Source organism: Chlamydotis macqueenii, chromosome 3, assembly GCF_036417535.1.
Source record: "Chlamydotis macqueenii isolate bChlMac1 chromosome 3, bChlMac1.mat, whole genome shotgun sequence".
Lineage (NCBI taxonomy): Eukaryota > Metazoa > Chordata > Aves > Otidiformes > Otididae > Chlamydotis > Chlamydotis macqueenii.
In genome coordinates this window covers 16985299-17002824 of record NC_141558.1, presented here as the reverse complement: position 1 = coordinate 17002824, position 17526 = coordinate 16985299, and the positions used below count along the sequence as shown (strand labels likewise).

At 40.4% G+C, this 17526-nt stretch overlaps 1 protein-coding gene across 8 annotated transcripts in view; it reads right to left on the bottom strand.

Annotated features, from left to right (window-relative positions):
• The window catches only part of KIDINS220 (kinase D interacting substrate 220), an 83215-nt gene extending 67893 nt beyond the window's left edge, over window positions 1-15322 (bottom strand). For 3 of the 8 annotated variants that reach the window (XM_086743798.1, XM_086743803.1, XM_086743805.1), the window contains exons 1-3: window positions 15187-15312; window positions 6569-6716; window positions 724-822 (exon numbers count right to left, since the gene is read on the bottom strand). In XM_086743798.1, coding sequence (XP_086599924.1) covers window positions 724-822; window positions 6569-6676 — 207 coding nt within the window. In that variant the 5' untranslated portion in view covers window positions 6677-6716; window positions 15187-15312. Of the gene's footprint in view, window positions 1-723; window positions 823-2599; window positions 2721-2901; window positions 3008-6568; window positions 6717-7964; window positions 8118-15186 lie in introns of those variants that run through there. The other 5 variants (XM_086743797.1, XM_086743804.1, XM_086743799.1 and 2 more) reach the window with 4 other exon arrangements.
• Between the last annotated feature and the right edge of the window lie 2204 nt (window positions 15323-17526).

Sequence of the window (17526 nt, the reverse complement as noted above, 5' to 3'; positions counted from 1 at the left end):
CTTTCCCGGATGTCCATACTGCTACAACGAAACTAAATGCAGAAGAAAAAAAACACAAGCAACATGCTTTTCCTGCTTCTCACTCTTCACTGGAAAATACAGAACTTCCAAATCTTTTTAACATCTCTGTCCTATTCACTCTTTCTGGACATCTTTCATCTACAGTCACTCTCTCCTGCAAAGGCAGGAAGACAACTCATAAATTTGAAACCCTTCTCTGCCACTGTTCTGGCTCTCTCACCTGAAATAATCCTTTAACCTAAATTCTCCCTCAGTATTTACTGGCAAACATCAAAACCAAGCCAAAAAAAAAAAAACAAACACCAAAAAAAACCCCAAAACCCTACATACCACATCATCACTGAGCAAAATCACTTGGACCTCATCTTTGATGGTGTACTTTTCTGTTACATCTATCTTTTTATGTCAACTACTGCCAATCCTATTATCATAGCTTCCTGCTACTAATTTCACTGAAGAAATAGCAGCATTCAGCAGAGACCCTCAGATATTTAAATATCCCTATTCTTTATGAGGAATCAAATCGGAGGAATACAGAGCCAATCAATTTTGAGTAAAATCTCTCTTATATGCCACCATTTTCCACTTCCCCCGCCCCGCCCCTTCCCTCAATACCAAGCTAAATTCCTTTTATTTGTCTGCCTCCTGAAATTTCTCCTTCCTCTACTGTTAGGTACCGCCGCATAAAGCACTAATACTTACTGCATCTTCCAAGTTGCAATTAGCTCCCTTCTTGAGAAGTTCCTGGACTATTTCTAAATTGCCTTGCTCAGCAGCCAACATGAGTGGAGTCTGGCCATTCTGAAATCAAAATGATAGGAAAAGTGATGCAAATGATGCACACACACTCTAAAAATTCAAGGTCAAAAACTACAGGGGAATGTTGTTTCCAGTTCTTAATTGCCAGTGAGAAGCAGTGAAAAGAACTGGTTTTCAAACCATGCAGCAAACTTGCAATAAAAATTGAGAATGTGATATTAAACCCTGTCCCCTAAGAGATTTTTAAAAAACAACCAAACAACAACAACAAAATTTCAGACATTAAAAATGGCTATCAAAAAAAAGTTACATTGCTAAACATCTTTCCTCCTGAATTATCTCCCCACTGAAGACATCTCTAATACAGCCTGCAGCTTTACATCTTGAAGTAACTCAGTCACATTGTTTAGAAATGAATAAATAAATAAATCTAGCTTAGGAACCACAATGGTCATTAAAACATGTACATTGATTCAGATTAACAATAAGATTTATTGCTGAAATCTTGGAAAAAATAGTTAAATTACATACCGCACTTTCATCTGACAGCGTAACAAATACAGACATAATTCCTGTCTTGTGTAACACAGGTTCTTAACAAACAGCCTCATCTCGGGGAAGATGAAAGATAGAAAAGCTAGTTCATTTGCCTTCAAGGATGTTTTAAAAGTCAGTTACAATCTGTCACCTTTCCATCAGCCTATTCCTGTGTCAGCAAACTTCTGAGATACAACTGCTCTGCATGATGAAAAGTAAAACTTTCTAAATTTGTCAGTAAATTTGTTAATTTCAACAAGCTTAATAAACAAAGAGATTTTTTTCCTGACCTCTCTTCTGTCTTTTCTCTGTACTATACAGAAAACTTAAGTTTTCTAGTCTCTAAATAATTCAAAAGCTACATGTTAGGAGTTATATACCAGCAATTTTCCTGAAAAGAATAAAAATTAATGCAGCATCAGAATACAGTAAGATGACTAATCTTCCTTAATTAAACAGTTAACAGTAAGATTAATAAAGATCTTTTAGGAGTTCTTTCTGCTCTTCATGTACAAAAAAAAAAAAAAAAAAAAAATCACAGACACGCACTGATTCTTTCTGGTCCATCAGCTATTCCCTAACTAGTCTTCACAGAATCTTCCCCGTAACATTACAGATAACCAACAGTATTACCCATGACAGGATATAACATAATATCTAAAAGTGCAATTTTTTACAGGGAGAAATTAAGCTCTCACGTAAGTTTATGTTATCGTAACTATACATTGTATACCTTCAAAATTATACCTTTGCTTTTAGATCCTAAAGTATATTTGGTATCAACAAGCACTAGTGTTTAGGTCTGGTCATGAAAAAGAAATTAAATGCTCAAAAAATCAAGGCGAAGGAAAGCACTGCTTTCTACAAGAGAACAGGTCTCTTTGGATGAAGGAACATCTGTAACTTCTGCTCTTTAAGACCAGTTCTTTACATGCGAGTTAATATTTTGGGAACACAAGTGCCGAGTGATTTGGGAAATCATGCCTGGACAATATGACTGCCTTCTGTGATGACATCACTGGACGGGGAGATGGAGAGCTGAGGATTTAGACACTGTCTCCCACAACATCCCCACAGACACACTAATGAAGTATGGACTAGATAAATGGACAGTCATGTGGACTGAAACTGGCTGAACTGCTGGGTTCAGAAGGTTGTGAGCAGCGGCACAACGTCCAGCTGGAGGCCAGTCACCATGCAGCACCACAGGGGTCAACACTGGCGTCCTGTTTAACCCCTTCGTTAAGGACCTGGGCAATGGGACACAGTGACTCTCTAGCACCTTTGCAGCCAGTACAAAGCTGGGAGGAGCAGCTGATACACCAGATGCTTGTGCTGCCATCCGGAAGGATCTTGACAGGGTGGAGGAACAGGGTGACAGGACCTTCATTGTCCTGAGTACAGATGTCCAGGTTTTGGCATTGGGGGAGCTGCACAAGGTCTCTGTGAAGAGAGGCTGTGACTGCCCTGTGCCGGACACAGTCAATTCCAGCTGGCTCCAACCAATCAACCTCAGGTCACAGGACTAGATCATCTCCAGAGGTCCCTTTACAAGCAGTGCTTTAGCACGAGCATTCTTCTTACCTCCTTTTGAACAGATACTGTTGTTATCACTGTGACTGCCTTGTGGACGGGAAAACTATCTGCTCCTGTAGAAAGTGTCATCCAGCTGTAGACTGGCTCTGGTATTCTTAGACAGATGTAAAACTTTTCTGTAGGGTATTGAAAACTTCCTTCCCTTTTTGCTAGAAGTTTCATGTTTTAGCACATCATGAAGATTTCACCAACACAGAAACAAAAGATAATTACTATGTCTATGACATCCAGATTAATTCTCAAAAGTTGCCCAAGAGTCTAGACACTCCACAACAAATAAATGCTCATATTTCTCACAAACACATCAAGTATTGTATAGCTGCACAACACAGCTAAGTATAAATGTTGGAATATCCAAATTATAAAGGGACACATTTGTATCTTTTTAGGGAAATCATTCAGTGGTTACCTTACAGACTAGCTCTCCTACAGTTCATGAAAGATTCAGAACTGAAGATGCAGAAGATACTTCAGTTTCAAGAACAGAACAGCAGAAAGAAAGGCACACCAAAGGAAACTGGAGGCTCTTAGGATCAAAGTGTATCACACAAGGCAAGCACCTGTCATTAGCTGATAAGTAATCAATCTGGTGTAAGAGAGAAGAATTTGCATAGGGGAAAGGACATACATGGAAAAGGCAGAAAGACTGAGACCTGCTCCACTTAACTTTAACTGCTGGTGTTGATCCAACAAAACCATCCATACACAAACTGACCGGAACACCCCAGTTCTTCTGGCAACTGATCACAGTTAAGATACAAAAGGCTGGTAACAATGTGGGTGATCCTACCATTCCACAACTCACTGCAGCCTGGGAGGTCCTGGCACTAGTAAACCTTGGCTTGCCAGCAATCTTTTTAGACCTACTCTGCTGCTATAGCTGGAATAGCTACTTTGCTATTTCGTTTTTACCCAGGAGGAAAAGCTGTCTTAGCAGGTCCAAAACTGGAAACAGAATTGCACTCAATGTCACTAAATTCCAATGAAGAGCTAGCACTTAAACAAAACTCCTATCATTGATACATATGAACAACCCCCTCCCACCATGGATTTAAAACTGACACAAACCATACATGTCACCAGAAATTACTTTCTCCAATGCAATATATCAGAAGACTGAAAAAATTAAGTATCGGGGAAATGAACTCGTCAAAAAAGGCAGTTCCTGAAAACCAGGACTGTATTTAGTCCCATCAAGAAGAGAAGAAAAATTTAGAAAAGGCAGAGAAGGCAGTAACACTTGATAAATCAACACAGACAATGCGTCTGATTTCAGCCATGTTGTTGAGAGGAATTACCAGCAGAGGGAACAGACTATTCCTCTTCTCAGATACACAGCATGCCAGACGATGAGGTTCATGTGTATGCTCTGAAACTTAAAAATTCTTCCATTTCAAATGCATCCACGTATGCGCATACACAGCATGAAATGAATGTGCCGACAACGAAAAAAAACTGTCTTAACTGAAGCCAGATCTAATAACTACAGTAAGGCTAAATTCTGTACATTGTTTTCACATTTACATTATGCTATTTGGTTTTGAGTAATATATGCAATTTGACTTCTTTCCAAAAATATTCTTTTCATCCTATGCAGGTTTAAAAAAATAATGCAACAGAAAATGCATTTTCCAAGAGTTACTTCAAAAAAATTAAAAAAAAAAAAAAAAAAAAAGAGAGAGAAAGAAAAAAAAATACATGAATTGAGAAGCCAATCTTCCATACACTACAAGGTGAATACAAAAACTATCTGGACTGACAGACTCAATGGATAATGGTCAACTGTACACAGTAACTGGTGCCCAGTTTGGAGGGTTTGATTTAGGGCTGACATTGTAGCATCTCCATCAACACCCAGAACCTGAACAGAAAGCAGTCTAAGCAAGTCTACAGACTGTGCCAAGCTATGGAGAGCAGCTGATATGCCAGAGGGTGGGGGCCCATTCAGAGGAAAGTAAACAGGCTGGAGAAATGGGCTGACAACCCCTCTGCAGTTCAACAAAGGCAAATGCAGACACTGGAAAAGACCGACCCCACTCAGCAGTACTGGCTAGGGACTGTCTCTCTGAGGAACTACGCTGCAGAAACAGGTATGGGGTCCCAATGGACAACAGGGCCATGAGTCAGCAGAGGACCACTGCAGCAACAAAGGCAAATCAAATACTCAGTTGCATTAACAAGAGCACAGCTAGCCCTCTACTCAACACTGGTGAGACTGAATCCAGAACACAATGCCCCACTTCGGGCCCCCAAGAGAGAAACACCCAACAACAGAGAGATCGACGAACTGCAGAGTTTGGCAATGGGGTGGCTCAAGTGGTTATGAGACTGGAGCATAACAAATGCAAGCAGAAACTGAGAGCTGGATTTGTTCAGTCTGGAAAACATAAGAGTAATGGAGCAACAACATCAGTCTTACACTATCTAGACAGAAGGGAAATCTTGGAAGACAAGCGCAGATTCTGTTCAGAAACACATAACAAGAAGTCAAAAACCAACAGTCACAAGATGCAGCAAATGATATTCCAATAAAACATAAGGAAAATGTTTTTAAACAGAGTGGTTAAGCACTGGAGCTGCTTAAGAGAGTGGTTAAGCACTGCACCCAGAGAGGCTGCAGGTTCTCCATCCTTTTGAGGGCTGTCGTGGTTTTGTTAGTGAGGGGGGGCCTAAGGTGGTAGCTTCAAATTTTGCTTGTTAATTCCCTGAGCAAAATGATGTAACAATGAAGTTAGTCCTGCAATCAGGAAAAGATGAATCCAACGATCTCTGGAGATCCCTTCTAACCTGAATTTTTCTATGAATCCAATTCTCTGAATATGCTATATAAGTTGACAAGGTTCCAGTTCTACAATACTATTTAGGAAATCAGAACTAAAATAAAAGTTGATGATACAAGCTGTACGTCCAGATGAAAGAAAAGTCCAGACGCTTACATATCAGAAAATCTACTACTGAAAATAAAATAAATTAGTCAAATAATCTAACTTATTTGTAAAATACACAGAAGATTCAACAGTGCATCAAGATAATCTGAATTTTAAATATAGTGCAAAACAATGTAAACAGTCACTAGCAACAGACATTTACTTGAATCAAACCTCCCAAGAAACTCTCAGGAATCTTTAGCGTAGTATAATGAAACTGCAGCACATTCACTTAAATTGCTGGTGGTGATATGCTCAAATCAGACTAAATCAGATGAGAAAGCAGAAGCTAACAATTATCGTGCTATGCTAGCTCCCGTTTGGATCATATAACAGTTTCTCTTGCCTGGAAACCAGGATGTGTGGGAAGAGTTGTTATCATCCCAGGTTTCACCTCCAAATGCACACGGCAAGAATGCACATGCAGCTGGATCAGTAAACTAAGAAGCAATTCCTAGATGCAAAAATACAGGTACAATCTCCATTCACAAAGCAAGGACTGAGTCACATTTTCCAGCTCAGAAGAACACTCAGAAAACAAACACAATGAAAGATGCTGAGGTGCTGACAGAGACTGAATACTGTGTGTTCAGCCTGTGCAAAGGTAAGCAATCACTTAAAAATAAAAATGAAATTTGTATATTAAGTAACCAGTGTGACCTCACTAATTATTTATTCTGTAACTAATAAGCTGAGATATGAAACTGACCCTTCAAAAAAAATCTTACCTCATTTCTCTCATCTACATCCCTGCATTTCTCAAGAAGTGCTTTCAGAGCAGGTACATTTCCTTCTTCTACGTAGGTCAACAGACTCTGACTCATCAGACTTGCCATCTTCACACAGTATTTAAAATGCTTCTATAACAAAGCTTATCTGTATTTCAGGAAAGGAAAAAAACACCAAAGTGTAAGTAAATGCTGTAAGAGTTAACTTTGACTTAGAAAGTATGAATTGTACATGCCAGTAAATTATTGGTTGGGTAGGAATACCCACAATTTTCCCCAACAAAACACTGTGGAGACACGTGCATTGAAATGCACTACATTTCAATGAACAGTCAATCGCTTAATCTTTCTAGTTCTTAAAAAAAAAATCACAGAAGTTATTCTAATTTTTATATATTGTGTAAATATCTATTTTGAATTGAATGCCTAATTTGCATAAATTTTTCTGCATTATAGGAATACCTGTACGTTACATACTTTACATATGCTAGTTATTTACAATATAACACTTACCTTTTATGTGCATAAGCAGAACATTGAGACTACTCAGCATTAAGAAATACAGTGATAACATCTAAACTGCAGCCATATGGAACTCCGAGAAACACCGTTTATTAAATCAGTTATCACCAGCTTTATCAGACATGTCTGCACGTGATGGCACATTGTTAACTTGCTAGTCAAACTTAACATAGCTTCTGTTGACTGACTGTATGATTTTAATCTCTAATTTGTAAGACAGGAAAGGTTTATCTTGGACAAGCCAGACCATTAAAACCATTTAAGACTTCCTGAAAAGCTGTGGGCTACTAAGTTCAGAGAACCAGTAGCATTACTGTGTCAAACTTATATGCATACAGTTCCAGAAGATTAATTATTAATTGCAAATAAATTAAGTTTCACTGGACGTAGAAGGGGGCTAACCACAAGATTCCACCCACCTCCACCATCTTTCTCCTCATCAGTGGATGACATGATTGCTTGCTCTCTCTGGCTTTTTCTTGCGTGATAGCAGTGTCACATTAGAAGAAAAACTCCAGTTTAGTTTTAGCTAAAGCCTACTGGTTAGGCTATTCTCTTACCAGGCAGAAGCCAAAGACTAGTGGCTTTCCCAGGCAAATGTTCTAACTTTTATTCTCTCACAAAAGCAGTCAGTCAATTTTTCTGCACTCCCAACTGAAGTGAAACATTAGCCAACACAGACAGGAGAAAGTCAGCAGGAACTTCACTACACTGAGTGTGGAGAAGTTAGTTTAGATTTAGACATTTAAAATCAAACAATCTAGCTCCACTTTAAATTGCTTACATAGACTGTAACAGTATCACACCACCCTTTCTCCTTTAGCAAGTAAGTACATCTAGACAAACACTGTTGACAGGGTATGTTGGACACAACCTGAGCTCATCTATAGCACCACAGCCATCAGGTGACCCACAGACAGAAATGTCTTGTTCATAAACATTCCAACAAAGATGTCGACACATCCAGTCCAGTTAAAATGAGAGCAGCTCTGGGCATATGTAGAACTTTAGGCACACATGTGAATATCTAGTGACAAAAGAAACTATAAATTATGTCCATTTTAAGTAAGCAAGCAGAAGAACACAAGAGGAAGAAGAAAGGAAAAGGAGGGACTGTGACTCCCACTGTTAAATTCGGGCTTAAAAATACAGGTTGCAGTTTAAGTGACAAATTACAGAGGATTTAGGCATCTGAACTCTCCGTACTCCAAACATCCACATATTGTGTAAAAATACACAAATCAAATCATATCATTCAGACACTGTTTAAACTGCAAATCTCAAATCAGTTAGAAAAAAAAAATAATCTCGATTTCACATACAAAATCCAGCAGCAGTATTACTAGGCACAGCACAGTCAGTCTCTCTGACAATAAAGTTATAAAAAAACTAAGAACACAAAAGGTCTGTCACGTTTACCATACAGTTAAATTACCATCATGCAAAGGAGGGTGAGCAGGACAACAGTGGTGTCATATAATTGTCTCTATTTTTTTCAGCAGGAGGAAGAGCTAATTGAGAGGTTGCAAACTTTAAAAAACCTAAACCACACCAAAAATGAAAGGTTGAAAAGAAACAGGGATTGGAGTGAGTCAGTGTTCACACACGGGCTCCTATTGCCATTTCAGATACAAAAATACTAGAAAAGTCAGCATCTTGCCTGGCATCCAGCTGCCAATCCAGAACAGATAGTTTCCCTTACAGCCTGCGCCAGTATCTTACAGCACTATGCAGATGTGTCAGATACTCTTGGGCACCTTGCCATAGTTTAGCCTCACTCAGGACCAAGCTACGCAGTCACTCACTCCCCCCACCCTCCAAGAGAATGGAGGAGAGAAAATACAACAAAAAGCTCAAGGTTTGAGATAAGGACAGGGAGAGATCATTTAAGTCACCGTTATGGGCAAATCAGACTTGACTTGGGGAAAACTATTTTAATTTATTAGTAAAACCAAAGCAGAATGATGAGAGAGAGAACAAAAACATCCCTCTTCCTGAGCTTAACTCATGTCAAATTATCTCCACGTCCTTGCTCCCCGCTCGAGCAGCACAGCAAATGGGGGTTACGGTCAGTTCATCACTTGTCACTTTACACTGCTCCTTCCTCCTCAGGGCAAAAACTCCTCACATTCCTCCCCTGCTCCATCGTGGAGTCCCTCCCATGGGCTACAGTCTTTCACGAACTGCTCCAGTGTGGGGTCTTTTTCCACGGGGTGCAGAGCCCCTCTGGAACGGCTGCCCCAGCGTGAGCCCTCCACGGGCAACAGCCTCCTTCAGGACAACCACCTGCTCTGCGTGGGGTCCTCCCCGGGCTGCAGGTGGATCTCTGCTCCTCCATGGGCCTCCATGGGCTGAACCACGGGCTGCAGGGGAATCTCTGCGGGGAGCAGCATTACTCTGTCCCCTCCTTCATTGACCTTGGCATCTGCAGCTGTTCCTCTCACAAGAAATTCTTCACAATCAGGCTCAGGCAAATGCCTCTCGGGTTCTCTTCACATTTCCTCTCTTCACTTCTTGCGGCCGGGCCAAATCAGACCCAGACGGCTGCCCAGCAGGAGGCCAGAGGGTGAGGGCTGCAAGGCCCACAAGGCTTGCGCCTCTCACTCTCTGCCCCCGCTTCTGCTTCTTCACACCTCTTCTTTTTTTAATTTTCACTTTCTTAAATATGTTATCACAGAGGCATTATCACTGTCACCAATGAGCTTGGCCCTGGCCAGCGGCAGGTCTACCCTAGACCTGACCAAGCCCACCGGACAAAGGGGAAACTTCTAGCAGCTCCTCGCAGAAGCTGCCGCTGCAGCCCCTGTGCTACACAAAACCAGCACACACCTAAAATGCCAGTAGGTATTCACATGTAAGCACCTGAATTCTTCCCATCATATTTTACAAATTTTGACAGAAATTCATGAAACATGACTTGCCGCTAGCTCCACTGCTACCACTGACATTTGCCGATTTCCCTGTGCAGGGTTCCAGCTTCACTCCTGTAGCTGTATCTTAAATCCTCATGCTATTTTCCGTATCAAACACTAAATTGAAAACAATATTAAAAAACCATCAGCAAAACATGACTACAATGTCTCACCACATGAATTACACTCTGCAGCTACTATCAAAATTTTGCCAATTAATTCTCAGCTAGTGTAAAAAGGAAAAAAAAAATAATTCAGTATTTCTTCCTCCTCAAAGTAAGATTATTCCCTTGATGTTCCCTCCTGTTATACTTCAAAAAGGGAAAAGCAGCCCTGCTGCACTGCAGATAAATATCCAGCTTCAGAAATCATTACCTGAACTCCCAGTTATGGAGACAGCACAGCTTCTGCTTTAATGTAGACCTGAATCCTTAGAGGCAACTTAAACCTTTGACTAACAGCAAAATACCTGATGCTAAAGAATACCCCTAGAGCTGCATTTACAAACTCCACGTTAATATTATAATTTTTAAAAATTATAAAAGCTTTGTAAGGGTGAACCATCTCCAATTATATTAATATTCTTCGTCTGCTATGCTTCACTGTTACATAATAACCCCTTCTTAGATTTACTAAGTTTATTTTATAAAAACAAGAACAAAATCAAATCTTATAATTATTAATTTTATGTCCTCATGCTTTCACTTGACATTTTTCAAGCAAGCTTCCCAGAGCAACCAAAAGACTAACATCACCCGGGGGGGGGGGGGGGGGGGAGGCGGGGAGAGGAGGGCTGTAGCAAAGCACTCTTTAGGGAGGCAATAGCAGAATTTTCCATCTAAAATGCAATCTGAATTTGCCAGGTTAATCTATGTGTTAGTATTCTTTTCATCCTTAAATAAACGCAGCAAAATAAAGAAAAAAAAAAAAAAAGGTGGGGGAATCCCAAATAAACAAGCAAAAAAACCTAAACAAAGAAACATTCCACTACCCTGTCAACAAATATATGTAAAAAAAGGCTGGTGTTAAGATTTTTTTGAAGTTTTATTTTCTCCCTTCTCAAGAACAATACACAGGCCTGAAACTAGGCTTAAGTTCGTTCATGGTACTTTCACTCATGACAGCAAGTCAATATTTAAAATGAGCACAGCCACAGTCCATCTTTTTATTAAATAAGAATTATGTTATTATGTTACGAAAATTAAGCACTATACTAAAAGTCCATATGGGTGGACACTAAGGTGTGATTTCTTCCAGTGCTTAAAATGTCTTTTAAATTATCATAAGTGGTCTGAAGCAAGACTCTCTAGCTAGAGAAGTAACTCTATTCTGGCTCCTCCAATGGAAAAAGTTCTTAAAATATATACTCATACATTTTTCAAAACAAACAACCCAGGAAAAAAAAAACCAAAACAAAAAACCCACCTCAACAGCTAGTCTTTCACAAAATAAAGGATGAAAACTTAAATCCCTACCAAATTTCAAGAGCATCCAATACAGATGTGGTCCTTAATTGCTCAATTAACAGTGTTTGTTTTTTGACACAGCAGAAGTATTTTCACATTCTATAACAAAACTTCCAGTTAAAACCAGGAGCCCATTTGGCTATTGATCTCCTTTCCAATAAGGATGAATGTTGATTTTTTTTTTTTTTTTCTCCCACTCGAGCCGACTCCTATCCCATGAACCAGCTTCTCATTCAGGATGCAAACTTCCAAGCTTGGAAATCTCACAATGCCCTCAGGCAGCAAATCCTGGTATTTTATAAGACTAACAACACACCAAGAACTATGAAAAGATCTACTAAGAGCACAAATGCTCAGGTGAAGGTAATGTTTGCACAAGGATTAACCTGATTTTGTAAGGCTCTCGCATCCTGAGCTGAAGTAGACCTTATCAGTGTTTTGGAAAGACTACAAAAATTTGCTGATTTACAAAACTTTAGTTTCTCTCAACTGCATTAATACTGACTGCCGATGTCCTGGTAACTCAAATCTGCAGATACTTAATGTATTCTCAGAATCCTGTACCAGTTTCTAACTACATTAAAAAAATATTACACGCTAAGTTTTCCATATCACCGTCTTTTTCATAGCTCTCCTCCATATTTTTTTTTGTGAGCTGTGATCATTTATGAATAAATATCAAAATTGGTCAACAAACACGAGCATTATTTAGAAGAATTTCTTCTCTTGTTTTGTTTTCAATAGGTAAAGGTCACAGTAACTCATATCAAATTCATACTTTCCATCATATAATGAAAAAAAAAAAATTCACTTTCTTTTTAACATGTTTCCTTCTATTTCCAGAAACAAAAGCTACCTTCCCAACATGCAATACCATGGCAGATCTTTCAGTTAACTGTAAAAGGAAAGAATTACAGTGCTACTGAAATCTGGGCATGTACAAATCGGATACTCCGTATCAGATATGCAGTATTTCGCCTTTAAGAACTGGAAATGGCATCTTTCCAAATTAGAATTTAAAGAAATGTGGAATACAGAAGACCTGTATATATAAAATTTATTATAAAAGACTAACATAAGTCAGTTTCATAGTCTCACACATTTTTGTGCTTTATGATGGCACAAAAAATGAAAAACAAGTTGAAACATTTACACCTTTACTCATGCTGCAGAGAATCTTGCTAAGACAAGCATTATCCATCCTTTATGACACCTGATTATAATTACTTGCTAAATGAACATACTTCATAAACACTGAGAGATCACAAGTCAGGCATCAGATGAAGCGGTAAATATTTTTAACTATTCTTTCTATAGGGACTGAGTCAACCAGGATTCTGTTTAAAGAAAAATATTTCAAAACAACTGAAATGAGTGTTTAAAATACTATTTTCTGGTAGTCAGAGGCAGAAAGAAATAAGAAATTTAAGTTTCCATAAATAGTCTACACCCACATCTGTTCTCCAACACAAAGTTCTAGTATGACTAATGATCTTCTGTCGATTTTCAGCTTTTCCTTAGCTATATGGGAAAAATTATTCTGCTTCTCTTAGACACACTCCTGTTATCCAGATGATAAGCACTGTAATAATGACCTTATTTTTTTTTGTTACTTTGTATGAAAGAACAAACAGTGAGACTAGAAAATATTAAAAGACACAAAAAGATAACTAAAGATAGAAACACAGATATCCTTATTTTGAAACCCATAATAAATAGAACTAAAAAAAAAAGTGTGCACAAAAAAGGTCCCTATGGTTGTAACCACTATTACACTACATTGCAAGAAATACGGAAAACTGGAGATACACAAGTCATTCTTTTCCATCCTACACACTCAAGGCAACAGCCATTTCAAAATATTGTATTCAGGGGATTTTATTTTCTTTAAATAAAAGAATCAAGACTAGAGGTTACATTCAAAACACTGGAAAAATGCAAACATATCTTTAAATAAAATATCACCGCTGTCATCATAGAATGGTTAGGGTCATCTAGTCTGATACCAGCTATCAGATATGTCTATATTCTATCTTGGTTAAAAAGATCAGTTAAAAGAAAGGTTTTGTGAGGTACCTGGTAATGGGATTTAAACCTGATCAGAGAAACTAGTCTACCTTTAAGATCAAATTTAAGAATAAAGTATTGTTAAGCACATCTGAATTCCAAGAAGAAATTCAACTCGTATACAAAACAAAAAACACTTTGTCCTACAAAATACTATTTGAGGTTTCAAATACTTCAAATAAAGGAAAGTAAACAGAAACAGCTACCAATATTAAGTTTGTTTTTTTTAAATATACCAATCAATATAAAGCAATTCTGTCAAAATCAGCACAAAACACACACAAGTTCAGCAAGGAAGTCTACAATATCACCTTATACTGTCTCACAAAGTCAATGCATTTCTCTGTGTCATAACATAAACCCTCAGGTTTGTTAGTCACAGCCACAAGGTCTATGACAAAATCTAACTTTTGGAGTATTTTCACTTAAGGAAAATGTCACTTGTGACGAAGATTTTTTTTTTTTTTGTTAAAAAGATTCTAAAATGAATATGGCCATATTTGAGAAGCTGTGGTTGTAGAGGATTTCAAATAGATTTTAATTTCTTGATAATTGAAATAACCACCACAGCAGAACAAAGAACAAACATCTGTTCCATAGACTAATACGTGGGTTTTCTTACACATTCCGACCTTATAAAAAATTCCTTTTAATCTTTCCATTTCTTTGTTATTTGACACGAAGAGTGGTGTCAGATTATTTCTCCCATGACTCAAACACTATTCCAGCAAAAAGCATGTATTACTCCAGCATCAATCCCTTGTCAAAAGTTACAGATGGGAAAGCACTTTCCCCAACCAGTTTTTAAGCACACATAAGTAGCAAAGCTCTGTCCTTAAGAGATTTTTATATTCAAACTCAACTTCTTCAGTGGTGCCCTGTGACAGGACCAGAAGCAACCGGCACAAACTGAAGAGCAGGAGGTGCCGTCTGAACATCACGAAACACTTTGTTACTGTGAGGGTGATCCAGCACCGGCACAGGTTGCCCTAGGAGGCTGGAGTCTCCATCCTTGGAGATATTCAAAAGCCGTCTGGACACGGTCCTGGACAACCCAATCTCGGTGACCCTGCTTGAACAGGTGGGTTGGACCAGATGACCTGCGGCGGTCCCTCCCAATCTCAGCCATTCTGTCAGTCTTTACCTTAGAAACGAGATACCAAACTTTCCTGACTGGTCGAGCTCGTAACCATCTTTCCGAGTTAACAAAAGGAGAGAAAAACGCTGCGAGAGGCCCCCCCACCCGCGGGGGTGGAGCTGACACTGTTACCCGGCCGTGCCCGCGGCACCCCACGGGCCGCTTCAGCGCCGGTAAGAGGTCCCCAGCACCCACCAACGCGGCCCCGTCCGCCCGTCGCACGCTGCGCTACCGGAGCCCCAGGGGCTGCGCGGCGGGAAGCAGCCTGGGGGCCGCCGCTGCTGCGCCCGGTCCGGGGCGGGAGAGGGTCAGGCCCACGAGCCCACTGCGACTGCTAATTCCCCGCCCCGGGGCCCCGCCGCTGCGATGGGGCGCCGGGCGGGGCGGCGAGGAGGGGCCCCGCGGCGGCCTTTGTTTGGCAGCCGGGAGCTCCCCCTCCCCCGTGCCCTTCCCCTGCCCTTCCGCGCTCGGCCCGCGCTGTCCCCGCTCATTGCCTTCCTCTCCGCCACTCACCCCCACAGCCGGAGGGACTCAGCCTCTGCGGGCGGCTCCCCGGGCCCAGCCGGAGACTGACAAGGAAGAACGGCGCCGAGCGCCCCTCACCACCTCCCGGCGGCAGCGGCAGCCATTTTACCTCCCTCCGCCCGCCTCCCCACCCCGCTGGTCACGTGTGCTGGGGGCGGTGCGGGCCCGGGGGAGGGCGGTGGCAGCCGGCCCCTGTTCAGCGCCGGCGGCGGGGGCAGCCCCGGGGAGCTGGCTTGTCGCTGAGCAGCCCGCGGGGCCGGCGCGCCAATGACCGCGTATGCGCAGGTAATAACGGGCACCCAAAAAAACCCTGCCCCGGAGCCCTGACGGCTGTGAGGCACCGCGCTCCGCACACCACCCCGCTCCCCAGCAGTAGGGGCGGGAGGAGGCGCTGACTGACGGGGCCCGCGGGGGGAGCCGAGCCCTGGGCTGCTTTCTGGAAGAGAAGGGGGGGAAAAAACCCAAGATGATGTTAACAGTTGTCATCCGATAGATAAAACAACGGAAGTGTGGTGAAGTCTGGCGCTGGTAAACATGGGAGAAGCTCCATGTACTCCCAAATCATGGACGAAATTTAGCAACACACACAGAAAAGCTCCCCAAAACCCTTAAGTGCATTTTCCAAGTAATTCTTCACCTTTTTGTTTAGCCTCTCTCGCAAAATATTAAAAATCATACATCTGTTAACTTTTAAACAACTGAAAAGTTCAACTGTTACACTAACCAAGCCTGACAGGCACAAAATGGCCCCACTGTTTCAGATTTCAACATCCACCCACTACAAATATAAATTAAAAATTACTAATAAGTTTATTATTCTACTGATTAGAATTGCTATAATACTTAAACCAATTTTCTTTCCTTCCTCCAATTTCTTCAGCTTAAATTGATCAAAATCCTGACTGCGTAACAAGCGTATTTTTGCCATCTGCCAGAAGCACCAATGTGGGAAGAGGCCGTTACGGGGTAGAGTGCATGGGCAGCCACGTTACTCATTGTGTCACAACTCAAATAGTGAAGTAGGCAATCGAGGGCAAACCAGGAGGATTTGACACAAAGGCCAACATGTCTGAAACAAAATAAAAGCTGGCATGGAATTCTCTCCCATGAAATAAGTTATTAATTACCAAGCAAGTAATTTAGGTATCCCATCAAGAAATCACTGGCATAACATTGATTTAAGTCTGTGTAATACAAGAGTGGTTTCGTTTTTAGCTCATGCTTGATTTGTATTTAAATGGTTTTCTTAAGACAGCAGCATAACTAGAATGTAAGTGTGGAGAGTCCTTTTACTGCTATAGTTTATTTAATTTGGAGAGATAATAAATAACCCCTACAGAGAAATAACTCTCTTGCTATTAATATATGACCATCCTAGGAAGATCTGCAGGATGTGCTGGCAAACACTGCTGGGGGTACAGGTCTCCAAATTTAATCCGTTAAATCAGTTGAAGACATCTTCCCCTAGAACTACTTCTGTATTCTACACTGAAACATCCTGCATGTTATCAGGAAATTACTCAAATGGAATTAAGTTAATTATAGGCACAGGAAAATACCTGCTGGCTCTGCGATGTTCTTAATCAGGACTCTTTCTTGTGCAGTACCTTAAAAGAGCAGAGTTAAAGATTTCTGTCATAATAATGAGATTCACCAACAAGTCTTAGCATCCTGAAGTAGCCACAGAAAACTATTTTATCTTAATCTGTTCAAGTAAGTTTTTCAGTAAATGCCGTAATAAATGTTTAGTTAATGAAGATACTTTTCATACTCCTGACCGACTCCACTGTGAATGCACATTTCAGAACATAATTTCCATTGCAGTCCCTAACTTCCAGTTGAAATAAAAAAAAAAAAAAAAAACACCAGAGCTTCTAAAATTGCATCTGTAGTGCTTTATGTTGAAATGGCAAGTATTTTTATCTCCTATGACACAGCTTGCTAAAAGAGAATTCTAAACACACAAGGATTAAAAAATTAACATAGTAGAGGCTTTCAAGAGACCAACACACACATTCCAGTGTTCCTCTAGGGTGGGACCATTTGCAGAAACAGATCTTTGTAAAGATGTCAAAGAAGTTACACTGGCTTTATAAAGTTTGTACTGAAGCAGAATTAATACTAGATCAAGAGAAGAGAGAACATTATTCAATATGAGACAGCCCTTGTTTAGTACTGACATATAATATCCTTTCTTTTCTAAAACAATCTAAACGCACTTAGTAAAGAACCTGTAGGTCAAAGAGTCTCAGCCGGCTTTACTGTGACCAGCCAACAGAAACTATCACAGTGGAGTCCTAGTAAAAATGCACGTCTGGTACACATTTA